This window comes from Pogoniulus pusillus, chromosome 24 (genome assembly GCF_015220805.1).
Source record: "Pogoniulus pusillus isolate bPogPus1 chromosome 24, bPogPus1.pri, whole genome shotgun sequence".
Classification (NCBI taxonomy): Eukaryota; Metazoa; Chordata; class Aves; order Piciformes; family Lybiidae; genus Pogoniulus; species Pogoniulus pusillus.
Window position 1 is genome coordinate 13,196,926 of NC_087287.1, and position 27,316 is coordinate 13,224,241.

At 42.3% G+C, this 27,316-nt stretch overlaps 1 protein-coding gene across 7 annotated transcripts in view; it reads left to right on the plus strand.

The window, feature by feature from the left end:
- Positions 1-27,316, plus strand: part of TUB (TUB bipartite transcription factor) — a 140,864-nt gene that overhangs the window by 112,298 nt on the left and 1,250 nt on the right. For 2 of the 7 annotated variants that reach the window (XM_064163660.1, XM_064163662.1), the window contains exons 4-12: positions 3,033-3,170; positions 12,294-12,461; positions 15,698-15,769; positions 16,922-17,043; positions 17,907-18,098; positions 18,683-18,795; positions 21,478-21,592; positions 25,432-25,530; positions 25,932-26,103. In XM_064163660.1, coding sequence (XP_064019730.1) covers positions 3,033-3,170; positions 12,294-12,461; positions 15,698-15,769; positions 16,922-17,043; positions 17,907-18,098; positions 18,683-18,795; positions 21,478-21,592; positions 25,432-25,530; positions 25,932-26,103 — 1,191 coding nt within the window. The remainder of the gene's footprint in view (positions 1-3,032; positions 3,171-12,293; positions 12,462-15,697; positions 15,770-16,921; positions 17,044-17,906; positions 18,099-18,682; positions 18,796-21,477; positions 21,593-25,431; positions 25,531-25,931; positions 26,104-27,316) is intronic. The other 5 variants (XM_064163661.1, XM_064163663.1, XM_064163664.1 and 2 more) reach the window with 5 other exon arrangements.

Here is a 27,316-nt window from a genome sequence, read left to right on the forward strand (position 1 = left end):
TTCCTTTCATGAGCCCAGTTGCAGTAGCTGCCCATTTCCAGTTTAAACCTCATTTGCAGTCTCCATTACTTGTGTCTGAAGGTCCTGTTTGCTACAGACAGCAGTGATGGTTGAACATGAGGAAGCTGAACATCTTCCTCAGGAGGAGAGATTGAGGGAGCTGGGACTTGTTAGTTTGGAGATGGGATGACAGGGGTGACCTCACTCATGTCTGTAAATATGTAAGGGATGTGTTCCCAGTGACAGGACAAGGGGCACTGGGTGGAAGTTGAGGCATAAGAGATTCCTCACGAACCTGAGGAAGATTTTTTTTTTTTCACTGTGAGGGTGACAGAGCATTGGAACAGGCTGCCCAGGGAGGTTGCAGAGTCTTCCTTTCTGGGGATACTCAATAACTTGATGTGTTCCAGTGTGATCTGCTCTAGGTGATCCTGCTCTGACAGGGGGGCTGGGCCAGATGATCTTTCTAGTTCCCTTCCAGCCCTTGACAGTCTATGACTGTTGGATGGCTATTGAACTGAAATCTTGTTCTCTGCTTTATAGAGAGTAAAGCAATGGAAATATTTCCTTCTTTGTCCCTTGGACCTATCCCTGTACCAGGTAGCTAATCAGATAGCTCTTGCTCAAAGTTATGAGACAAAAGTAATTAAAAAAGCTTCAGGCTTTTCCATATTAGATCAAAGGATGGCTGACAAGATAGTGAAGATAAGCCTTTAACTCTTCAATTAACAATGTCAGCATGTTTGATCCTTTGCTGATTAATCATTGCTTTGGACCAAGTAAATGATGCTTCATCTGAGTGAATGAATAGGGCCATATTTAAACTGATTTAGAGAACTGTCTGGTTATTTAATACAAGTCATTTGTAAAGCACTGCATCTAATACCAATGTGGGTTATAATCTTTAAACCAGTTAAAAGCACTCACTAGTTTTTGAGGAGAGAAAGAGCCGTCACTATAGGATACATTTCTGGCTGGGCAGATCAGGGGTTTTAAATGCTGTAGAGTGGGGGCTCTTTGGTTCCCTGCTCAGTCCCAAGCTGTTGTGTCCATGGAACTGGGACCCAATGTACTGCCTTTTTTGTGCCCTTTTCCTTGCCCGCTGTGTGCCCACTCCTTTGCTTATGTCTTTTTCGTTTCCGCTGCTCCTTTATACTCTGCAGTGGGACTGCAGTCTTGTGATTAGGGTAAGATAAAGGCAGGAGTTGGGCGGTGACAGGTGGGTTTTTGGGCTTTCAGTTACTTCTCTACTAATGTAATGTATATCCTTTAAAAAATGTGAACACCTCCTCTGCATACTGAGGAAGAAGTGTGTGTGTGTGTTTATTGTCTCAGATGCTCATCGTATTGTGAATGTGATGCTGTCGATAACAGATTGCTGTGCTGGGGAGGATAGCTGTGTGCTTGCAAGCTACAGTCTACACAGACGTGGCTAAATCCATTTCATCTTCTTCCTCTGAGAATCTCCTTGTTTTTTCTGTTGCTATTCATGCTCGTGAAGGATTTGGTAAACAGAAAAGTTGCCTCACAGAGCAGAAGCCTAGGGAGAATTGCTGCTTTCAGAGAGAGCTTATTGGCAGTCCCCGTGTCTTTGAGCATCATTTGGTCTTCTGGGGATTCATGAAGGTTGGTGGGATATTTTTGAAGTGATTTAATGGATGACTACTTCTTTCCAGTAAGGTTCCTTAGTGGATTTTTTTTTTTAAATCCTTTTCAAGAAAGGAATTTAGTTTTGGTAAAAAAAGAGGAGAATGGTGAGAGGCCATAAGTGCCAAGGTAATAACTCCTCTGAGACAAAGCACAGTCACCACATGAGCCAGTGGGGTTTAGCAATAAAGAGGGAGCAGCAGCTAGGATGAAAAATCTTTACAGGTTGTTTGGTTTGGGGTGTGAACTTTGATGATTCCTTTATGCATATCATGAAGGTAATTGCCTTTGTAAACTCAGTATTATTTCACTTCAAGGCTTGGCCTGTCCAGAAGAAAGAGTTACTGCGTGTGCTGCTTTTACAAATTCAAATATTGCCCTCAAAGGTTGTCATGCTTTTGGAAAACTATAAAGCTTCTTTTCACTTTGATTCAGTTTTACTGACATTCACAGTTTATACCATGCATATTATGTTGAGACTTCTAAAGAATTAATTTGTGTATGTTACAAAGTAGGAGGAGTTTTTAATTTCAGCTTGGGTATAGTTTGCTCATAAAGGCATGGCCGTTCTACCCCTCATACTGTGATAGATACAGTTCATAGAATCATACAGTATCATAGAGTCATACAATGTCAGGGGCTGGAAGAGACCTTGGGAGATCATCTGGTCCAGCCCCCCTGCCAGAGCAGGATCACCTAGAGCAGATCACACTGGAATGCATCCAGACAGTTCTTGAATATCTCCAGAGAGGGAGACTCCACAACCTCTCTGGGCAGCCTGTTCCAGTGCTTTGTCATCCTCACAGGGGAAAAAAATTCTTCCTCAGGTTCACATGGAACCTTCCATGTCTCAGCTTCCACCCATTGCTCCTTGTCCTGGTAATAACTCCTAGTTGTAGAGGATGTGTTTTAAAAAGAACCTTTTAATGTTTCCTTAAGGGGTTGGGATATAGCTTTAAGCACAGGTACTGCAAAGTCTAAAGAAAACAATTCTGCCTTCTTGCTGCCACTTTTGATAGCTTCTCTGCAGAGTTTAATCATGAGGAAAAGTGCTTCCTGCAATAGCTCAACAACATGTTAATATTCTGATGTCACTTTTGGCCTGAAAGTTAGGAGTGGGCATATTATTGGAAGGAGGTAAAAAGGTAGGAAATAGATCCTAACGACCTGCCATTTTCTATTGTTTTTACAGGAGCTTTGCAAATTGTGAGTGATTTGATTCTCCTCTTTGCATGAATTTCTGCAGTACCAAACAAACTCTACTGTATCTACTTACTCTTTTATGCCTTCACAGAGTCCTCAATTCATTTTCTCTTCTCTTTCTCTCTGTTTCTCTTTCTTTTTTCCTCTGTTTCTCTTTTTGATGGGGTACCCTGAATCTCAAGCAGTGCAGGAGGCCGAGCAGGAGGATGTAAAGGTGGTAGTGGATGCCCAAGCTCCGAAACCAGCTAAAAAAACCAAGGCAGCAGCTGCGAGCTGCCAGAGTGGCAGCACCAGAAAGGAGAAAAAAGGGAAGCACAAAGGTTAGCTGCATGTGGCTGAATGCCAGATGTTGAATTAATTGCAAAATGCTTCTTTTCCTTTAATTTATTTCAATTTCTGAAAACTGCCTAAAAAATAATTTCTTGAATGTTTATGGGATTGGACAATGTGAGTGACTTGGTCTTTGTCTCTGCATATACAGCCTGGGAGTGCAGGCAGGCTAATAATTGCAGGCTGAGACTTTTCCCAAGGAGAGTGTTTTTTCATGTTGCAGAGGAGGAAAGAAGTACTGGTGGAAAGATGCTGGTGTTCCCCTGCGGTGTTAAAAGAAACGAGAACCACCTTACACCAATGTGTTTTTTTTCAGACTGAGTGTAATATAATTTGGAGAAACAGCCTGAAATTCTGATTTCAGATCAGACACTTACTGAGATTTAAACTCTATAAATTAGAGGTCAAGTGGGCATGTCAGCAAAATCGAGATAAGATCCTCAAAGGGCTTCTTCAGGCTGTTACTGCAGTTTCGCTCTACCCTACCCATTGGAATATGTTTGTATGAAAACATTTTCTGCAGTGACTGAGTAAGATTAGGTGGCAAAAAACCCAAATCCCCTATTGGTAATGACAAAAAGGTAGGTAGAAGTGATGTTGCCATGATTAGGTTTGCTATTTCAGCTGTGCAGACTGGATGAAAGAAGTAATGAGCAGCTTTAGAGGTGTGTATGCACACTCATGAAATGAGAGAGGGTTTTGTGCCACATATAATTTCATTTTGTTAGATGGTCAATGACAAATTAAATACCTTTCCAGTAATTCTTGGGTAAGGACAGTGTAACACTATCATGCCTCAACTGTACTGTATTTCTGTCTTGTGTATGTCCAACAGTTTCTTCATTACTGCTTAAGAAAATTGTATATCCTTGACAAGTCTATTTAAAGATAGCATTGATTAACAAAGGTAATTATTGAGGTCAAAATATTGAGGCCTATCTATAGTGATTTTGCAGGACTTTACCTTATCAAAACCCTTTACACATCCTTTATATATTGCAGTTTAATTCTTGAAATCCAAATCTGCAGTGTCTTTATGCCTCTCTGGCTTCAAAGGAAGCCCTAGGCTAGCCAGGCTTTAGGGTTGAGCTCTGAAGTAAAGACTTTATTCATATATTTGAAAAAATGGTGGTGTGTGTCAATGCTTATGCTTAAAATCATAAGTAAAAGTCAAAGGTAAACCTAACTCAATGCAAAAACCATTGCCAAAATAAGTGAAGAGCAAGGTAATGATGCTGAATTGTATTTTGAATTACATCTTGCTGAAGAATGAAAATTCTTTGCCAGTTTAAAAGAAAACCTTAGGATGCAACTGAGCCTTGTGCAGGTTAGTACTTAAATCACAGTTGCTGCATGACCTTGAGGCTGTTTCATCTCGTATAATGCCTGCTTTGCCTTTACCAGGTGACTGTGCCCATGCTGTGCTCACAACTTAAGAGACTGTGCAGGTCAGTTAGAGCAGGTTGGATTTGACACATCTGCGTTGTATAACATCGGTGTGTGCATAGGTTCACGTGTTTTATTGGCAGTTGGCTGGTGACCTCTTGACTAAAATATTCCATGAACAAAATGCTGCTTGCAGGCCTAGTGAGGCAGGTAGCAGGAGACAGTGATCGCTTGAGGTGCTGTTTCCAGGGCTGTTGTGCAGACACTGTGCTGGTGGTGTGCTTGCTGGCTGGCTCTTCAGACTGACCTGCTAGGCACAAGCAAGTCTATGAGCAGCGTGTGCTTGCTCAAAGGAGTTGTGCAGTGCTTTATCATCTCCCAGCAGGCAACACCCAGAATTTTTCTCCTAGGACAAAGATATTTTAATTCATTTTCTGGAAATCCACCAAGGAGGTAAAAGTTGGGCTATCTTGCTAGAAGCAAGTGGTGTCAGGGAAAGGGGATGTCACTTCATGTAGATCAAGAACTTTGTATACTGATACTGCTCTGGATGTTGGAAACTGGTGGCTGAGAGGTGTAGAAACCCCTGCTGTAGCGGCTTATCCTGTTCTGCCATGCTGCATGTGGTTTTCCTCAGTCTTCAGCATTTGCCCATCTGATGGATGTTTCTACTGGACAGAGGTGCTACTCATCAGCTATACTACAGAAAACTTTAAGTACTTCTCCTGAAGTTTATAGAATCAGTTAGGGTTGGAAAGGACCACAAGGATCATCTAGTTCCAGCCCCACTGCCATGGGCAGGGACACCTCACACTAGAGCCTCATCCAGCCTGGCCTTAAACACCTCCAGGGATGGGGCTTCAACCACCTCCGTGGGCAACCCATTTCAGGGACTCATCATCCTCATGGTGAAGAACTTCCTCCTAACATCCACTCTGAATCTACCTGTTTCTAGCTTTGTACCATTCCCCCTAGTCCTATCACTAGCTGACAGCCTAAATGTTATGTTGATGATTAGTAACAGCATCCCTGTCAGTTATAGGATATTCAAAGTGTACGCACAGCACCTTGTCATCCAGCTCATCTACTGTTTCCAGACACTAATATTTAACTCTTCATTCATGTATCATTTCAGCCTTGGAATCATGCTTATTTTACCTTTGATAGTGTTGTAAACTTGGACTGTTTCTGGAGGATTATAGCAGGGTTTGCAGTCTTGCATTCTTATCTTTAGGAAAATATTTTATTTTTGGATGAAAAAGTAAACCCTAAGGCCATGTTAAAATTCCAGAGGGATTTTATTCATCAATCCACTACAAGCACAGCTAATTTGCGTCATTGAGGAAGAAGGAAAATGCAAGTGGTAGCAAAACCCTGCAGTGGAACTTGTAACTTTTCAGTTATTAAAAAAAAAACAACTCTATTTTTAAGATTAATGACTCTTAAGAACCTGATTTTATCATAGTATTGGACAGATTTGCTCATAACTTAAACTAATGAAAATGGGTGAAGGTTCAATATTTTTTTACCATTTTGTGGTACAAGAGATTTTGCTGGAGGAAATTCACTGGTAATTAGACCAAACCTTGGAATTTTTAGGTTTGACTTTTAGCTTTTCAGTTGCTTAGGACTTCGCCTGCACTGTGACTACTCTGACTGTGACCTTTCTGTGTCTTGTAAACAAGCAGGATGAGTGCTGAGGAGCGAATGCACTTTACATGCTGAAATAGCATTTTAAAGGTGTCTGTTGCTATTTGGCATTACCTTTCTAAGCACACCCAAGCTCCTCCTGCTTTAAGAAAAAGGATCCTTTAGATCAGAGCCTATGAATAATAAGCTAATTCAGAGCAAAAATTGTTGAATTATACATGAGTAGCTCTTGAAGCTGTAGCATAATGATAATACACTGGTCTTAGATGTGCGATGCCTTTTTAAGTGGCTGGAGAACAATGAAGCTATGATCAGAACAATGCGCTGAAGACAAATGTGAGGGAAATATTAGGTTTAATGAGGTTATGCTGACATAAAGCAAGAAGAAGAATGTGGCTAATTGCTCATGTAGAACTGGTTGTGTCTCTCAAGTCTGGGGTCAGCGCATTTTGTAATTCTGTGATGGGCAGAGTGATACTTGGTGGGGTTTTTTTTCTACATTTGTGATTAGTCCTGGTTTTTCTTTCTTAATGATGGTATCCAGTGTACACTGTGCCTATTAACTAAATCAAAACATCCTTTTTGTGGGACAAAGCCTACATATGCAGTAAATTGATGACATTTTCTAGTAGCTTAGCTCATTAAACTGGTATTTCTGAAAGCCTCGGTCTCTGGGTTTATTGTTTGGCATAATACTCAGGACTGGAAATAAACCCAAGTTGTATCAAATCATTATGTAAAATGGTTGACTTTCCAGTGGAGGTAGTGGATCAAATGCTGTTTTGATTTGTGATGCTTGTAAGGCCGGAATACGACTATTAGTGAATCTGGTTCAACAGGAAAATAACAGAAACAAGGGAAAACCATCACAGCAGGAACCTATGAAAAGTATGAGCCCTGCATAATATTGCAAATACAAACCCAGAGCATCTTTAGGTGTCAAATTGCTTGATGATCCGTTAAAAACTGAGATGCCTGAAAGTGTTACAGGTGCTTTGTGGTGTGGGGGGTTTTGTTTGAGATTTTTTCCCCCACAGTATAGGTTTGTGAAGAAATTAATAAATACACTGGATAAAAGTGGGGCTTTTGGGGCTATGAGGCAAAAATCAAGAAAGATAAAATGTAACCTTATGAAAAACATCCTCAGAAAACCATGCAAAGTCAGGAGTTAAGGGGAAGTGAACTGTGATATGAAAAGCCAGGAAGCATTCTCTGAAAAGTTAATTTTGGTTGGTGTGTTTTGGTTTGGTTTTTTTTCCTTGCACTTGCAGCATGTAAGTACGTCCTTGGAAGGAGCTCTCTGAACTGCATTGCTTTGCTCGCTGCCATAGGCAATACAAGTGGAGAATTTTTGTCACCTGAAATCAGGAATCTGGATGTGGTTAAAATTGCCAAATAATGCTTTCCTGGTAGTTTTGTGTTGTACATTAAATGTAAGTAGTGTGTTGGGTACTCCCTGCTGTCTTTGTGACAGTCAGAAAGCAAACGAGCTGCTCTGGCACCCAGCACTCTTCCTGCCAGGATGGCTATTTCGTGTTTTGATTTGGTTGGCTTCTTCCGTGTTTCTTTTCTCCCTTTCACGCCTGTCTGTCTGTTTTGATTTGTGCATCCTGTCCCATTTTTATATGAAACAAGCAGCTACATTAACACTGGCTGACTAAGAAGGCAGCACCATTTGTTGGATAAGAAGCATCGTTTCTCACTACAACACTTCCTTTCTGACGGCGGGAGGGAAGTTCATGCAGAGTAGATTTATCTTGGCATCCCTACGTGTTAAAGAGAAAGGGTAAGAGAAAACAATAAGTGAGTTTTCACCAAGAAAAGTCCTGTTATTTCTAGATCTGACAATCCCTCCAGGCTGTGCTTTGGCAACACGCAGACTTGATTGTGAAGTCATTTTGGCCTCCCTTGGATATAGATTTATAAAAGTACAGTTCCTGCCACAGTTTTGTAGACAGCATTAGGGTAAATGTACAGTTGGGTGCTCCAGAACTTGGTTTTAGCGACCTGATGTGGTGTTAGCAATAGTCTATGTATGTAGTCAAATGCTTGAATCCTGTTTTGAAGAGCTGACTTGCTGCTGGGTACTTTGTCACTTAATTTAATCTGCAGCTAGGTTTTTTCCTACCCTGCTGCTGTGCATTGTGCACTATTGTCAACAGAATCTGTCGTCGTTTGTGTTTGGTTTTGTGCTCATCTGTAAATTGTGGCCATGTGTATCTCTGAGCTTTCTGTGGTCATAAATAGCTTGGTAGTATGTAGTCTTTTCCTCCCTTTTAACCTTGGCTTCCAACCCCTCAAATCACTACAAAAATTAAATACTGCCTCTTGATTATCTCTTGAGCAATGAAGTAACCAAAATTGCAGTTCTAGCCCTTCCTCTTTCATTTTCTTAATTTGCTGTAGTCATTACACTGTGGTGACTTGGAGGATTTCTTTGGTAGGGTGTCTAGAAATGCTGAACTTGAGTCCAGTTTGAAGAGGAAGTGCCACTTGGACCAATTCTGTTACAGATTCTGGATTTAGACATGTCAGTTCAACAGGCAGATCTAAGCCTTGTTTTCAGCATGCCTGTGCCCTTAGTTTCCCACTTGCAAATAGAATTATGAAGATTGTGAAGCTGAAATAAAAATTCATGAGGCTTGAATGGACACCTAGAACCACATCTGCAGTTACTACTGTGGGTGTTAAAAAACCCCCACCCCAAAACAACCTTTAGATATATAGGGCCAAGCAGTAGGGATGCATAGCTTCCAACCTCTGTAGTCTGTACTTGCTTTGTCAGAAAGAAATTTGATAACTATAGGGAAAGTGAGATGGCTCAGCCGTATTCATTCTAGCATCTAAATACAGGACCTATCAAAAGAGTTGGAAACTTGAGCAGAAAGCTGCTGGGGTTGTGGGGTAGAGAACTGTATCCTTAATCGCTGGGCTGGAAGAGTAAAACAAGGTCTCAACATCGTATCCTTGAAATGTATTGTCGCTGTTAAATCTAGTGAGACTGAATGGATTTTGGGTTAATTTAGAAGCTGGCGCTCCAAACAGGCATATTATGGTGTCGTAAAATGAACAAAAGTTAGAGCTGGTCCTCACACATCATAACTGTTAACAAGATTTTAGGTGGTAACAGAATACAGGCATCAATAAATGGTAGTTTATAGGATGGAGATGCCAGTGAATGCCAGTTTCCCATTGCAATTTTTTTGTTACCTCTTGGTTTCCATTTCTGGTACCTCAGGGCTTTATCTGGGGCATGGCCATATCAAAGCTTAGCAGAAGGCCTTTACTGAAGGGACTGATGTTCTGGGGATTGTTTCAGTCTTCTTTTTTCCTCCCTGCCCTCCTTCACAGTTGCCTCACAAAAATTTCTGTTTTATCTTAGCAAGTATTCAAGGACATCTTCGTCAGGTTTTTTTCTACCTGTATTTTGGGAAAGGCTGTAAAAGCGCTGACTGAAGCAATAAAGACTTGCTTTTTGGCACAGCCTGTGCAGGTTCTTTGCCTCTTTTGACCCTGCCCTTAAACTGGGAAACTTACAACTATAGACATGAATTATTTGTTTTATTGCACAGTGAACCTTCCTTTCAGTTAGTGAGTGAAAGGGAGTCTGATACAAAGAAAGTGAGAACATAGGCAGAGATCCACCTTGAATATCCTAATTACGTAAGCCTGGAAGTATTTTGAGGCATTAGGTAGGTGATGGCAAAGCTGTCCTGTAAACTATGACTTATGTCTTATGATGCAATAAAAGAAATGTGTACGAATGCTTGCATTTAATTCCATTTTGCACAAGGACATGCACACACTCACAAGTATTAAATAGTTAATGCTGCTTTTACCATGAACCATCCACAGTATTCTAATGCAGCAGAGGTTCTTTTTTATCCTCTTCTCTGTCTGGCTGTATCTTCTGTTCCCTTAAATGGGGTCAGCAGAGAAACCATTCATAATGCTTAATAACATGCTGTACCAGTGATGCACTCTTTAGAATAGTGAAATTGATTTTTCTTCTCTAAAAGTGTGACCTGGCAGTGTAGCCTTTGTCCTAATGCCTAATAATATGTGATGTTCCTGACAGCACGGGATGCGAGCGCAGTTGTTCTGCGGGCATCGGTAAAAAGCAGCCTCAGTGCAATGTCTAATGCTGTCAGAGGCATTTCATTTGCTGCAGATCAATGTCTACTTCGAAGAAGAATAATTAAGGTGGTTTCTCAAGGTTCTCAAAATGAGATTTGTATTGTCCAAAGCTTAATCAGAGGCTAGATGTGGTATGAGCATCTTGTTAACTCATGGATGCTTAACACTCTGGAAATTGAGAGTACTGAATTACTACCTTTAGGCAGCCACTTCAGTGGTAATGTTTAATATGGATAAGGCAGTTACAGACACCACAGTGGATCTGAGCAGCAACCTGTCTGTTCTAGAGCACCTTTGCTGTAGTGCATATCCCAAGAGAAATCTGAATTAACATGCTGTTCTGTTCGTTGCTGGATTATGCCTGCAACGTGGGAAATTGTTCATACTGCAGCACACAGTGTCTGTCTGTAATTGTTATCCTACACGGATGTGAGAAACATTCCTGTGGACTTTTAGTCCTTCAAGGTTGGATGGACTGTTCGTTTGTTGTTGCTGCTGTTACTTTTACTGTAAACAAACCAGAATTTACAGAGCTGATGTGAAAGTTGGCAAATAAGGGTCTGTGGTGCAGATGAGTCAGTAAAACCTTGGAGTTTTGAGCTCTGTGAATTTAATACTTGCACAGTGTCAGATTGCATCTTGTTAGGCAGCTGCACTGCCAGCGCTCTTCCTGTTCCTGAGGGTGTGGACTGCTCCCTTTTCCACTGCTGCTTGGTGTTGCAGTGGCGGTGACAGCAAGTGTGGCAAGGTGCAGTTAAGTGTGCTGAATGTATCATCCAGTTGTCTTTTAATGCAAGGTGACATCTACTCGTAAAGCAGGTTGAAATGGTATTCTTGGAGACTTCTTTTTGACACTGCAGTCTGAAAAAAAAATCCAAATCCCTGCAGCTTCTCCTTACAGAATTTATTCAGCTCTGTTTGGTGTGAGCAGCGCAGTATTCTTGTACTGAGCTAACTCTTTGTAAAGCTTGCTAATTTTTCAGTGTTGCTTGCTTGCTTGCTAACAAAAAAATCAGAAGAGCAGCAGTCTGCAGGCTGATGCTATTTACTGTGTCTGCACAAGAAAATGTCACCATTTGTGCTGCTGCACAAGTGCTTTTTTGTAGAGATAGTTCTGTAATATATACCAGCACTAAGTCTTAGCTAAGAGATGAAGTACGTTTGCAATCTGATGCTTTAACTTGCTTTCCTGAAGGAACAAATGAAGTTAGCTTGTGACAGGAACACACACCACCCTGTGTTTTCATTTTCCTGGCTTCAGAAGGCACAAAATCCCAGCATGGATGAGGCTCTGGCACTGTTTAGTCCCATGCCCCTGTGCAAAGCAGGTTGCCAGGACTGTGCCTGCTCCACATATGAGCATCTCGGAGGATGGATGTGCCAGAGAATATGTATTATCATCTTTATAATTTCACAGTGATGTTTAGCTGTCCAGTAATTTACTAGCTCAGTAGGCATACTTGAGCTTGTTAACATGGTGCTCTTCCTGCTGTGTGCACTGCTGGATCTACTTGAGAAATTTCCAGGTTTCTGAAGTATTATTTTGCAGTAGCCATGCTGTCTATTAGGGGGTATGGCATAATCTGGGACTTGGGTTTATCTGCTTCTAGACCATTTGCTTGTCCTTGTGGAAGCTGCATCTGTTTCCTTTGCATTCCACTGCAGTGAACTCCTTTTCTGTTTAGCTTTCAGTGTTTCTGGTGTATGGATAGGTGTGCTTTGGGGGTGAGGAAAGCAGCAGTGAAATCCTGATTACCTTTTGGAGAGTCTCAAGTGCAGTATGTGGGAAGTAAGATGTTTGCCTTGGAGGCTAGTTTAGTCTTGTTTAGAAATGTTATTGAATGTGAACTTCTGATTCTTAGAAAAGATGCTTTTGGGGAGCGAGCAGTTCTCTTTTCATTACCTTCTCAACAGCTAAGGCTTTTGCTGTTATCTGACAGGGATTGATGGCCCAGCTGCTTTTCAAGACGATGTTCAGAAGATAGGAAGTCAAGTGCAGATTCTTACTGTTGGACAGTCTAGCCACGATGAGGATGATGGAGAGAAGGTGGCTAGTGGCCAACAGCAGCAGAGCAAGCAAGACCTTAGAACAGCAATGCAGAAAAAAGGTAAGTTGCCACAGCTGCCTTCATGTTCTCATTGCTTGTTTTGTGTATGTTGGCTCCTTTTCTTACTCTCAGCCCTAGCCTAAGCACACATTGTTACTCTGTGTTTCTTCTCCTGAGAGCCTGTTTGGTTTATTCTGTTATCTCAAAAAATATAATGAAGTTCTGTCCCAGCCCAAGGAACAAGAGCTCTCCAGGCTCTCAGCGATGTGGCTTTCCCATCTGCACTGCAGTACTGCTATTAAGGTACCAGGCAGATGCTAATGCTCACACCCACCTGTTCACATTTTTGTATTGTGCAACTCTGGAAATCACTTCCTCGAGGGTTAGAGTATGGAATTGCAACACTCAAAATAGAATATTCTTTTTGGTTATGTTATCAGTGAAATACTATTCATGTTTTCATAATGTGTGTTCATGCTTCAGAGGTGAAAATTACAGCACTGTGTATTCTGCAACATTCCCCATGAATAGATCTCAAATGTTCTGGGCCTTTTTTTCCCCCTCTTTGTTTTTTGCTCTCTAGAGGCATGCATGATTTGGGAGATAGATTGTGTGTGTACACATTCATGCATCCGTCCCTTCCTTCCTGTACCGTTACTGTCTCTCATTAGGCATCAACTGTAGGAAGGAGAGAAAACCCTAAAATGCTCACAAAGCTTTTTCTGAAGGCATTTGCTTTGGAGTTGTTCTTCCTCAGTGTGCTGCTTTTGAAGCAAAGATGGCTCAAGCCAAGAGTGCTCTAATGCTTTAAGAATAAACTCTTTGTGTATAAAGAGCAAGATGTAAGAGGAAACTTGACTCATCTAGAATAGACCATTCATACCTAAATGCCTGCCTCTTGTCTGCAGAGCAGTTCTCACTGAGATTCATTTTTTTGAGGATGTTACTCTGCAGATGTGAGCAACTTCAGCTGAAATGGACAGATTTTCCTCAAGTGTGGTATTTCCTGGGCATTTGACTCTGAGGGATGTTGGCATGACTAACAGGTTCTGATCTGTGTGGTGATTGTGTTGCCTTAGACTGTGGCTCAGAATATTTAATGATCAGGTACACTACTTACTAAAGCTGATTGACTTAAAACCCATCAACACCTATCTCAAATTAGGTCAGAACACTCAGATTTTTACTCTGGGGGACCTTTCTATTTTTGATGTTTTTTTCCAGGTTAAGATGTATTTTTATTCCCCACATTTTTATAGAAAGGAATGCTGAAGTTTCTCAGTTTCATTGGTGATGGAGCTATGCTCTGTGAGACACTAGGAAAGGTATTAAGACAAGATTGCAACTGGCAGCACCACCATAAAATGTTTTTACTATGCATACGTGGTTTGCAGCTTCATGCCAGCAGAGAAGGCTCATTAGAAAGTCTGAAGTCTCCAAATGTTCATGGAAAACTTTATGTTGAGCTAAGACTTTTTGTATAGATTGCCACTGCCACTTCACTGCGTGGGGCATGTCCCTACTATCACATCCCCGTTAGTCTGAAAAGCATTTAGAGTTGCTGTCTCTCATCAGTCATTCTCTTGCAAGGAACAGGAGCAAAAGCAGAACACAGAGCTAAATGCTAAGTGGTCTAATGGGAAAGGTCAGCTCCCATCGGATTTGCACAGTGCTGATTCATGCTCATTCTGCTCTTTGACCCTAACTTTGTGCAGAGGAGCCTCTCTCAGTGTGTGTCTCTGCTTCCTCAGCGAGCCAAATTCTGTTAGGAGACAAGAGGTTATAGGCTACCTGAGTGTGAGAGGAATATACCACTTGCAAGAAAATGCCAAATGATTTATTTGATTTCTCCATCTGTTGGAAATTGCCATACCAGAATAATTTTCTTCCTACAGGAAATATTCATCCTTTTGATTTCAGAACTCTTAATATGTCAAGTTCCTCTCCAGCAAATGAGTCACTAGGACAGAGCCAGACTTCCATAAGTTTTAATGCTGAAAAGTAACATTTATTCTTCACATTTTTCAGTTTGCAATATGTCTCTGTAAAGACTTGGAATCAAAAACGTGGTCTTATTTCTTCTTTACCACCTGAAGCTACAAGTGCTTTGAGATTTGGGGAAGGAACAGATTTGATTTCTAGTTCAAAAACAGAGCAGGATTCTTCCCCACAGGTCAGGAGTGCAGACTTAGTTCTAAAGCTGACACAGAACTTTCACCACAAATGTACTGGGGAGGAAAGTAGAAATAAACTCTGCATGTGACGTGTGGCTTTATTGCACAGCTGCCTGCTGAGGAGCTGGACTGTCTCTGTTACCCATGCATTGTTGACTAGAATGGGGTTGTCATTATTAAGAAATAATGTTTGTGGTTAATAATGAGTGAGTTCCACAAGCTTGGAAAAATAGATGTTGAATAGAAGAGAATAACAAGGCCATTCATGGTGCAGCTAAAGGGAATACAGGCATTACATGTGCTTCTGATTTACTTTTACACACTCGCTCTCACTCCTGTGGTGGGGTTTCATTGCCCACTGTGTATCTGGTGTCAAAAGCCACTTTAAAGCAATATGCATTGGAGTTGCTGGAAGCAGCAATGACATACAAAGTGCTTAAATGCTTTTCCAGCTGTGTTTTCTTTCTCATGCTGTTCCAAATTTTAACTGGAAAAAAAAAAATCATTACTGATAGTATCACTAATGCTCAGATTTCTGTACGTTATTTTGGTTCACTCTCTGCCTGTTGCAGAGGCTAAGCTTCATGAACATCTCTCTGCATAGTCCCTGGAGTTTCCAGAAGAAGAATTTAGGGAGCCCAAGAAAGATGATGAGGACATGCTGGGCACAGGGATTTGGGCCATCTGAGTATACTTTTTCAATGTTACCAAGTGAATATTTGTGTAGAATCTGTGTATATCACTTGTCTCTATCAACCAGGTGTTTTCTTTCGTGTGTCAGAATTGAGAAGTAGGCCAAAGTGCCCTTGTTCAGGCCACATTGCATAGAGAAGGCTTTGTGGCATAGCTACTTAGGGTGGATGATGCTTTCTGAAGCTTCAGCTCTGTGGTACTGAGCTTTTGGACTTGATTGGAAGTACTGAAAAAGAAAGCAGCAGCAGATGTAAGGTGAATTTGGTTGTGCAGAAAGATAAAAACATCCAAGCCTGAGAATTCCAGCAGCAGCATTATGGCCCCATGCAGTAAACCTTCAGCCCTGCATGGAGTCCTGTTGGCAAGTTAGGCTTGTTCACTCACTTAAGGGTTTGCAAAATCAAGCCCATGGATTTTTTCCTTTCCCAGATCCCCATGCAAATACATCCTGGTCCTCTTCCACATCTCAATCCAGTCTTGTCGCCCTGGATCATGTTCCTGGTAAGTACAGAAGGAAAAAATGAGTTATGCCCATGCTGCTTGGCTCTGGAAATCTTTGCATTTAGTTTATCCTTCTGCATCGAACTTACCAATAGTGGAAATTCTGGATCAAGTGTCTTGGTGGGAGTTTTTTTGGTTTGATTTGGTCTTTGTTTCTTTTTTTTTTTTTTGGTGGTTTTGGTTTTTTTTGGTTGGTTTTTGTCTTTTTTAGGAAACAATATTGTGTAGTTAGCCTCTAATGTGTGGAACTTAGAGCTTGACCTTAAATACAGGGCGGCTTCACCTGCATGATATTCCTTCAAAGACTAGGCCTGGCCTGTGTCCCACCATTGATGCTTTCTGCTGCTAAGTTGTATTTGATGTTCAAAGCTGTGTCTCCCTTTGAAATGTCTGAGGTTTTGAGTTCTTCTTAAGTCAGATTTTTAAGTGCTGTAAGGCAGTTCCTTTGGCCTGGGCTGATAATGATTTCTTAGATTAAATAAATATGCATGAGAACATTTCCTTGATGTGAACATTTCTTAGACTAAGATCTTCTCTTCAGCAGATCACAGGGGAACACTTAAAAGTGTGCTTCAGAAGGGCTTGTGTTTTAACTGTTAAGGTTTCCAAGTGGCTGTGATAGTTGTCCACTCGGCTCCAATTTCAGGTTTAAGATGTTCTCTTGTGTTTGAAGTATTCAGTTGGATCATGAAGTTCTTCACAGAGAGAGTGATTTCCCACTGCAATGGGCTGCCCAGAGAGGTGGTGGAGGCACTGTCCCTGGGGGTCTTCAAGAAAAGCCTGGATGAGGCACTTAGTGCCATGGTCTAGTTGATTGGATAGGGCTGGGTGATAGGTTGGACTGGATGATCTTGGAGGTCTCTTCCAACCTGGTTGATTCTATGAAGGTCTGGATTTAATTCCTAACTGGATATTGCTCCTGTATTGCTGGGTAACCAGAACCTCTCTGTGGATTGGAAACGATGGTATTTCTCTTCTCATGTGCTGAAATGTTTTGGCTTCTCAGGGCAGGTAGTGTCTCACCCATGTGTACGCTGCTTGCAGCTGCTCACACACACGCCCTGGCAGCAGAGTCATCAGTGATGTTTTACAGCAAGGGCAGGCAGCTTTAACGTATCAGTAGTCCATACAAGTGCGCTGCTTTCTCCTCAGGTATTTCAAGCAGCATGAATTTTGATGAGGAAGAGGATGAGGAGGATGAAGACAGCTCCAGTTCTTCACAGTTAAACAGTAACACCCGGCCTGGTTCTGCCACGAGCAAGAAATCCTGTAAGGTAGGGGGTGAGTGCCCAAGGAGAAGCACGCAGGCTGCTGTGAGATTTCAGACTGCAGTCAGGATAGGCCTGGCTTTCTAGTTTGGGGTTTAGCAAGCACTACTACAGTATCTCCAAGGTGATTCTTGTGGTAGCTCCCAGGGTTCACAGGAGGAAGCAAAGAAAGTAATGACTTGGAGAAAAAAATAACAAATACTGTCTGAACTTGAGTGAAGAAAAAGGTAAACAGTAGATATTTACCTTCCTACTTCTTGCAGGTGCTCAGAAGAATCTTTTGTTTCTATTGCCTTTTTCTGAGCATTTCCCCACCCTCTTCTCCTTGTTACCATTGAAACATAAAATAAGGCTTTGACTTGTTGAAACATTTGAAATCACAAGCTCTTGTTACACCAGTCGATGGTGTCCCACTCTTAGACATACTACACCAGCTTCTCATCTCTGTTGTATCTCTGTCTAGTTTAATATGCTGTTACTACTTCTTGTCAAAGACCATCACTGTCCATGAAAAAGCAACTGTGGTGAGATGGGAAGGTTTGAGCCAGGATTTTCTTTTTACCATTACAGCATCTTGCCTGTGCAGCTGCACTGTTGTGCTTTGCCAGGTGTGTCTGTATGTTGAGCATCGGTGGCACAGAGAACTGCTCCCCAGGCCTGTGAGGAGCCAAGAGCTTGACCACCTGGATGGGGAGAGATCCCTGGTATGATAAGGTGCCTTTGGGGCTGCTGAGGACTCAAAATGAAGAAGACAATGTGTCTATTGTCTTTATTTCTTTCAAGTGCAGCTTCTATCAAATGGTATTCCTTTGTACTTGTTATCTTGTAAATCAAAACTGAGGAAGCCTGACTTTTGCTTACTGTTCTAGGAAGCGGCCTCAGCCCCCAGTCCTTCCACAAATGAGCCTCTCATTGATGTCGACGATCTGGAGGAGTTTGCCATAAGACCTGCTCCGCAGGGTGTCACTGTCAAATGCAGAATCACAAGAGACAAAAAGGGAATGGACCGAGGGATGTACCCAACTTATTACCTCCACTTGGAAAGGGAGCATGGTAAAAAGGTCATAAAATAACTTGAATGGCATACCAGTTGCATCTGAATATTAATAATGATAATAACAAACTGTTAGAAGCCTGAAGAAGTCTTGCAAAATAAAATGTAATGTTCTATTTTGAATATATTTTCACTTTCACTGACATCTACCCTTTGGCTTTCCAAAAGCAAAACAATACTATTACTTTGTTCTACTGCTTTTCTTCACACGTCTAAACTTTAGTCTGAAATAATCCATGCATGGCACCTTTATGTGGCAGTCAGCAGCTGTGGCTCTCTGCATCCTCTAGCCTGAAAAGCATATATTTCCAATTCAACTGGGAAGAAGCAGAGCAACTTAGAATGAGGCACTCAATAAAATAGGTCAAATTTAATTATTTAAGCCATAAATAATGGACTCAGTGGTTGAGAAGTCAGTTTGCCTTTCCAGAGTTTTAGCTGGTTTTGCTGAGTCCCAGGAGACCTTCTGTTACTTTGCTGAGGATGCTGGAAGATAGAAAAATTGCCTGTGGTTTCCTTATTTCAAAGCAGGAAGCAGTGTGTGCTGACCCCCTTGGCATTCTCAAATATGTTTTGTTCTGCACTGCTTAGGTGTTTCTGTTAGCTGGAAGGAAACGAAAGAAGAGTAAAACCTCTAATTACCTCATCTCCATAGACCCAACTGACCTGTCTCGAGGTGGAGAGAGTTTTATTGGAAAACTGAGGTAAGCACTGATCCATCCAAGAATGTTCTTTATGTTGTAAATGTGGTGGTTTGGGTGTTCCCTGCCTCCCCACACTTTAGAAGTCACCCAGACTAGACTCAGCCAGCTTTGGAAAATATGAATGAGTCTTTTATTTACAGCTAGCACAATATACAAGCAGATATTTACAGTATATACAGTTATAGACAGAAATAGACAAGGTAAAAAGGTAACACAGATACACAACTCCCCTCCCAGAAACCTGAGGCCCCAGGAGAGGCTCCCAACTGCCCTTCCACCTTCCCCCTACCCCTCTCAACCTTACCCCAATCCCAAGGAAGAATGGAGCTTTGGCCAGGGGGTTAGGAAGCAAAGTGGATTAGAAAAGAAACAGAGGGTGAGGTTAGAGATGCAGCTCAGCCAGTTCCCCAGCAGAAGTGAGAGTCTTGTTATCCATGTTTTTATTTCTTGTTCTTATACATCTCAGCAAGCCTATGAGGGAAGCAGACATCACCACTGTTTTCCTTTCACAGCCTGTAATCTAGTTCTTCTCACCCAATCATTCTAGCTAGCTTCAAACTAGCACAGTGAAGTTCATTTGAAATTAAGTAGCCTGTAAGCCATACCATGAATTCTTCTTTAGAGGCTTCACTCCATTGCATGATAGTGGTCTTAGAAGTTCAGCAGTACTCAATGTGTGCTTCCACCATGTCTAAAGTACTTACAACATCACTTTTTATTAAAAGTAAGGCTTATTTATTAACAGTAATATTAAAAAGAGCAATATTTATTAGTTTGTTAGAATAAATATTTAAAGGCCAGATTATCAAGGGCTAAACACCATTTGTAGAATCATAGAAAGAACGATTTAGGTTGGAAGGGACCTCAAAGATCATTCAGTTCCAACCCCCTGCCATAGGCAGGAACACCTCCCACTAGAAAAGGTTCCTCAAGGCCTCATCCAGCCTGGCCTTGGACACTTCCAGGGAGGGAGCAGCCACAACCTCCCTGGGCAACCTGTGCCAGTGTCTCACCACCCTCACTGGAAAGAACAGTTTAACATCTTGTTTGTATCTCCCCTCTGCCAGTTTAAACCCATTACCCCTCATCCTGCCATTACAAGACCTTGTAAATAGTCCCTTCCCAGCTTTCCTTTTGGTCCCCTTCAGATACTGGAAGGCCACTACAAGGACTCCTCGAAGCCTTCTCTTCTCCAGGCTGAAGAGCTCCATCTCTTGTGGCCTGTCCTCATAGCAGAGCTGCTCCAGTCCTCTGAGCATCTTCGTGGCCCTCCTCTGGGCTCGCTCCAATAGTTCGATGTTGCTCTTGTGTTGGGGGCTCCAAAACTGTTCACAGTACTTCTGGTGGGGTTTTGATGGGATGTGACACAAGTAAATTGTGTCCAGCCCTTGTGGATATGAGCATCTTAGAATGGAAGTTCAGTCTGTTACGTGAGCTGAACAACTCTTTGGTTTTGCCCATTTCTTCAGATCCTAATTAGACTTGTCTGCAAGTAGTGGAGTTTTCAGAACCACACGTTTCTTTTGTCTGTCACCCCATCAAACATCAGTCTGTTGATACCCATGTGGAGCCTCTTAGTGTGTGTTTAGATTGCCTGTGCCTGAGGAGAGGAGCTCTGCTGCCCTTTGCCCTTTGCCTCTGTGGATCTGGCAGCGTCACGCACTATTTATTGCACTGCAGATGGAGAATAAGGATCATGTGGGTTTAATGTGTTCTGGGCTGTATTTTGCACTCCTTGGGGTCATCTCCATGTAAGTAGGCAAGGCTGATCTTATTTATAACTTTGTGAAAATCACTCTCTGTATTCTAATGGAGTTAACAGTCAGGTAAGACACTGTGTAGTTTTTAGAGAGTAGGCATGTTTTAAAAACCAACCAAACAAACTGGCCCCACCTGATTGTCTCCTCACTGATCTGATGGTTTGGGTGTTCCCTGCCCCTCCCACTTCTGGAAATCGCCCAGACTAGACTCAGCTGGCTCTGAAAATATGAATGAAGCTTACATTTACAGCTAGCACAATATACAAGCAGATATTTACAGTGTATATATAGTTATAGACAGAAATATACAAGGTAAAAGGTAACACAGAAACATAACAGCCCTCCCAGAAACCTGAGTCCCCAGGAGGGGCTCTCAACCACCCCTGCACCTTCCCCTTACCCCAGTCCCAAGGAAGAATAGAGGTGTGACCAGGGGATTAGGAAGCAAAGTGGATTAGTCCAAAATGGAGGGTGAGGTTAGAGAGTAAGAAGCAGCTCAGCCAGTTCCCCAGCAGCAGCCCAAGTGAGAGTGGTTATCCATGTTGTTATTTCTTGTTCCTATACATCTCAGCAAGCCTATGAGGGAAGCAGACATCACCACTGTTTCCCTTTCACTGCCTGTAATCTAGTTCTTCTCACCAAAACATTCTAGCTAGCTTCAAACTAGCACAACTGCTTTCTTGAATTTGCAGGTTTGTAAGACAGCGTGAGAAGGAACCTGTAGTATGCTCTGCTTTACTGTAGCTTTGCATTTGTGTTCTGCCCATTAGTCCAGAAGTCACCATTCACTTTGGATTAGAATTAACAGCTATTTGCGCTCTATGTTATCTCTCTTTCCTTTGGGGCTGCAGAGCAGTGAAGGACAGATGTCTCAGGCAGCGTTAGTGACAAATGGTGATTGGGCTTTCCATTTTTTTGGTAGATCAAATCTTATGGGAACCAAGTTTACAGTTTATGACAATGGAGTAAATCCAATGAAAACAACATCGAGCCTGGAGGCGAGTGTCCTGCGTCAGGAGCTAGCTGCTATTTGTTATGTAAGTACTGCTCACAGGCAAAACATGCAAGAAAGGCCAGTTCACTTTCTGAAATAGCACACTGGCTTTCTTTCTCACTTAGGATTATGTAAATCAGCACTCATACTTCGATGTAATCACAGAATGGTAGGAGTTGTAAATGACCTCTGGAGAGATCATCTAGTCCAGCCTCGCTGCTAAAGCAGGTTTGCCTAGATCAGGTTGCACAATGATGTGTCCAGGTGGGATTTGAAACTCCACAGAGAAGTAGACTCCACAACCTGTCCAGGAAGCCTGGTCCAGCACATCAGCACCCTCAAAGTAAAGAAGTTTTTCCTTACGCTTAGGTGGAACTTGCTGTGTTCTCGTTTGTGTCTTTTGACCCTTGTCCTATTGCTGGGCACTTCTAAAAAGTCCTATCCTGTTGACACCTGCCCTTTAGACATTTATAAACTACTGATCTTCCCTAGGAAATTCTTTGGAAAGTAGTGGTGAGAAATGTGCAGAGAACCAGGTTGCACTGTTCTTACTTTTGGTCAGAAGGTCTTGGAGCTGGAATGCTTCACAGCCTGGAGACTGAGACTCAGAGAGCCTCATGAACTGGAAGGAATTGTGCACGTGGAATGAATGCACTAAAGTATCATCATTTGTGATGGCATTTTGCAGAAGACCTCTCTGATGCCGGGCACAGGTAGCTGAACAGCTAGACCTCCCAGTACACCCTTAGCCTAAGATAACATTTAATTCCTGCAGCAAAAACTGTAATCAATGAAATTTATAATCAATGAAAGCACCACTGTGCCTCCCAGCTCATGTGCATCAGGCACCTGCTTCCACCAGCTCCCTCAGCCTGCCTGCTGGATCATCTCAGCAGGTCTAGTGGATGCAGGCAGAAGCTGGTAATGCATCTGTTGCTGACTGGGATAAATACGTTGAGAACTCTGAACATGGAGCTCACTTTAGGGTAAGTTTCAAGCAATAGGAATGAAGTTAGTGCAAGGACAGAGCTCTATCAGGTGCTGTGAAGGTTTTTCTCCTCGCACCACGGCCGGCTAGTGTATTAGTAACCCTGCAGCAGCACCTAATGGCTGTCTTCAGAATCGCCTGACAAAGCTACTGTGCCACTCGTATCAGGGTTTTCTCTGCTGGATGCTTCTATTTCCACAGTAACTCACGAGTCACTTGGTATTGGCTTCTGCAGGCTGCAAGCTCAGCTGATTATCAGGTTTCAGTAAAGCTTTAAAACTATTCAGGCCTCCATCCCTGGTGATGTGCTCCAGGGCAGGGGGTCCTGTGGTCTGGGCTTTCTGTGGAGGGATAGTTTCTACAGAAGATGCTAAGGACAAGGCACAACTGTATAAATCACATCCAGAAAGGGAAATGGCTGGAGGAAAACGAGGATAGTTAAATTGTGAATCTCGTGGGAGCTGCTGGGATACACACCTTGCTGCTTCTCTCGTGGCAGCTCTTGGCACCATGGCAGAATGCTTACAGAATGTTATGAAAGTGTGTGAGATTTTAGAAGCAGCTCTGGGGAGAAGCTCTGTGCTCCTTCAGTTCATTGTGACACCTGCTCACAGAGCAGCTTACTGGTGGGGCTAGGGCAGAGAATGCAGCTAGCACTGCATTCTGAGCAATCCTGGGCCAAGTTCTTAGCTGATGTAAATTGTTGGCATGCTGGTTGAGTCAGCAGGGCTCTGCCAGCTAACAGTACTTAGTCTGAGTTCCCATGTAAACCAAGATTCTCAGTGGCACTAAAACAGCGTGAAATCAGACTTTGGCCTGCCTTCTCCTGGTGATGCCATGCACAGTCTTGAAGTACACAAAATAATTGAAGAGGGAAATAAAACAGAAGCAGAGAAAGAGACAGGAGATAAGGAGAATTAATTTTATTTGGATGCAGGCAGATTGGAAAGGTCTGCTTTTATTTAAAGCTTCTCTTTTGTCCCAGCTGTTTTCCTCATCTGTTGTGTGCCTGTAGAATTTCAGTTCTGTACCTTGATTGTAGCAAAAGGGCAGGATTGATATAAGTGGTGATGGATGTAATGTGCAGCTAGAAACCATTCCCTCATCCCTTGGCAGAGGCACTGATTGTAGTGTTTCTGAGTAAACCCAAACAGTGTAGCCCTGTTTTTTTCAAAGTGATAACAGTGCTTGTTGGGAGGGAAGTGCTTCAGCACTGTTATTTAATTTTACCTTGAACAATGTCTCCAACCAGTCAGCATCTAAATTAATTGTATACAGCATAATTGCAGCTTGATGAGAAGAAAAGCTTGCAAGGCATTACAGAGAAGACTAAAACTGAGCAGCAGTTAGTAGAAAATAAGCATAAGCATGAGTCTTTGGTTAGAAATAGTCCTCTGCTATGCTGATTCTCTCTTATCTGCTGGCAGTCGTTTCAGTTTGAGTCTCACCGTGATGTAGATCCAAGTACACACTTCCTGATGGATTGATAATATTGGTTTACTCTGCCAAAGGCCCTGACATAAATGATGCAAAAAAAGAGATAGAATCTCCCCATTAACACACAGCTCTGAACCTGTATGGATATACCTGGACTGCTTCAGCAGTATTCAGTAAAGTAACTCTCGGTGGAAATTTTCTTGCATGCATTAAAATCTTTAGTGAATTGTCTTAAAAGCTTCAGATGATTTGGTGCAACAACCAAAGCTGTTTTGAAGGTCTGATGGCTGCCCAAGTTAAATTTTAGGTGGGTATTTTCAGATGCTGTCAGTGAGTTCTGTGGGTCTTTACTTGCGAAAGTAGAGGTGGTTTTAAATGTTTCATTTTCTTTAAGACCAAGACATTTTAATTAAATATATAAAGGCAGAAGGATCTGAAGATGTCAGTTCTAAATGTCCTGGTGGTAGAGCCATGCCAGCTGGAGCCCAGGGGTGTCCAGTTCTTGGCATTTTGTGGTATGTTGTTGGGAATATGCCCATGGGAACTTCCCTACCTGAGATGCCTTAGCATGTGTCCATGGCCCTTCTCTGGGGACAGGTAGAGGGGGGGAAAAATGCATGTGACTGGAGAAAAAACGAAGCACAGACCATGAGGAGATGGACTTTCAGAGGGGTCACTGATTCATTTACTGGAGTTGATGCTAAAAGAGGCAAAGGGGTTCTACTGAGTGGAAGGCAATGTTACATAAAATGAAGACTTTAGGCCTGTGTAGGTTTTAGTGGCTGTGTTTTGAGAGGACAGTGCAATACTGAAGCACTGCTGGAAGAACTTGTGCTTTCCGTGGATTTATTTTTGCTGCTTCTGTTATTTTTTTTACTTTCCCTGCCTTCATAGCTTGAAAATTTACATTCATGCTAATGTGTTTGTTTTTTACCATGACCATCTCTAAGCATAACATAATCTGAAGACTTTTGAAAACCACAGCACTGCTAACAGATGCTCTTACTGGCAGCTTCTCCCTGTTTGCTTTTCTGCTGGCTCTGGAATTAAATAGAGTTGGTTCCATCTATTTAATTTTGCCTCTCATCAAAATGTGTGATTGCGTTTTATGATTTTTAAATTATAGCAGCTTTATTTAGGGATCTAGCAGTAGCCAAGCAATCTGGTTAGTTCATATCCTTTTTTAACAAAGGGATTTAAAAAAAAAATAAAATGTATTAAGGTTGCTGGCAGTCAGTGCTAGGAGTGTTTTTGGAAACCTCTCTATTGCCATTTTTCCTGTTGTTGGAGCTTCTAAGACAAAGCTAGAATGGTTGGCACTGCTGGTTGAAGGTAGGAGTTTCAAGATGGTTTGTTTTGAGTTGACTTAAAAATAAGTTCCCTGGGCTGTCACTATGCCTCTCTGTGGAAGCTTTGAAAATACAGAACATGATGAACTCTTTTCTGAATGTTTTCAGGAAACAAATGTCTTGGGGTTTAAAGGACCTCGTAAAATGAGTGTGATCATACCAGGAATGAATATGGACCATGAAAGAGTTTCCATCAGACCACGAAATGTAAGTCCTACCGTCAGCCACCAGTAAGAAGTACTTGAAGTCTTTCTCAGTGTAATGTGGGGCTTTTGCATTTCCAAAGGTTTAGAGGGTTAAAAAAAAAAAAAGAGAGTATTTGAACAATTGCAGAACAGTGGGAGGTAAGACTCATGAAAAGCACCACAAATAATGTCTTTCCACAGGAAAAGATGCAATTAACCTTTTCCAAGCTCTGCAAAGGATCCCAGTGCACATCCACGTTAGACTCAGAGCACGCTGTTTCATTCAGTGATGCTGTTCTGAGGGTTGAGGGTGACCAATTAACCTTTGGGCACGGATTTATGAATGTTTTGGGCTTGTTTGTGAATTTCTTTCTTTGTCTTGTGAGAGTGTTCAATTTAATGATGTATCTGTGGCGTGTACAGGAACATGAGACACTCCTTGCAAGATGGCAGAACAAAAATACAGAGAGTGTGATTGAGCTGCATAACAAAACACCAGTCTGGAATGATGACACTCAGTCCTATGTTTTAAACTTCCATGGACGAGTCACACAGGCTTCAGTGAAAAACTTCCAAATCATTCATGACAATGATCGTAAGTACAGCTCTGTCTGTGATGTGCACACCCAGTACTGCATGCACAGCCTCTGCACTCGCTGGTGTTACTTCAGCAAGTTTAATTTGCTGTGTGGGTCCAGCTTAATGCTGCTCTGCCTTGTGGCTGAGACAGTGATGTAAGTTGAGCATTTAAATGCTCATGCTTGAGGCAGCCGATTCTGCTATATGCTATCATAGTTTTCTCCCTTGGCTGCTCGGCTTGTGAACGGGTGAACACTCTGCAGTCTTTCATGCTCTCAGAGCTGTGGTACTCCCAGTCAGCAAGACCACAGGGCAGTATCTGTTCAAGCACTTGTATCCTGCCTTGGTGTTTTGGTTCACTCTGGCGCCCTGTCCTGCTGGAGACAGTGGCGGTCAGACTGGTCCCACTGCACATCCACTTTGCCATTGCTGGCCTTTGTATCCTTAGCCTTGCAGAACACCCTGAGAATGTCAGGACTGCCTTTGACACCATCTCTAGGAGCTTACCAGTGTGGTGTTCTCTGCCAGCAGTGTACCGCCTCTTTTGTTCTCAAGTTTAAGTCCGCTTTTTGAAGTAGGGTTACAGACAAGTGCACCAGTAGAGTGATGCTGCCCTACCTTACACTCCCGTCAGGCAGGCATAGTCACTTGTGCTGGAGCACACTGGGCTACACCAGCGCTACGCTTAGACTGTAAGGGACGAGTGCAAAGCGATGAGAGTGGCTGTGCCACTCTCCCCAAGAGTAACACTGAATTCGAGGAACGTGCTGTGCATTTGCTGCCTTTTAGAAGCTGAAACAATTACACCTGGTTCTGCAGTAACAGTTCAAACTGTGAATGAGGCTGAGATTTTGTCTTGATGACAAAGAGTACAAAAGGGAACAGAGGAAGAACTTTTGAATATGATAAAACACATGATTAGGTCTAGGTTGCAGTTATGTCTTCTCTTCCCCTGTTGTCCTTGCTTCTCCACTAGTCTGAAGTTAAATAGGAAGAGAATTAATTTGTTCTTGGCACATGTGAGGCTTGGTACTAGGTCTATACAAGAGGTTTGAGCAGCCTGCACAGAAGCAGTTTTTTTCTCTCTGCCTGCAGAAGCCACTTTTTCTCTGTGTAATTTTTTTGACAGTAAGTCTTGCAGTCCTTCATCACTCGGCTGCTACTTGCATAATCTCTCCTTGCTTCTCTCTCTGCTAGCAGCACACCCACTTGCATAAATGTTGTGGAGT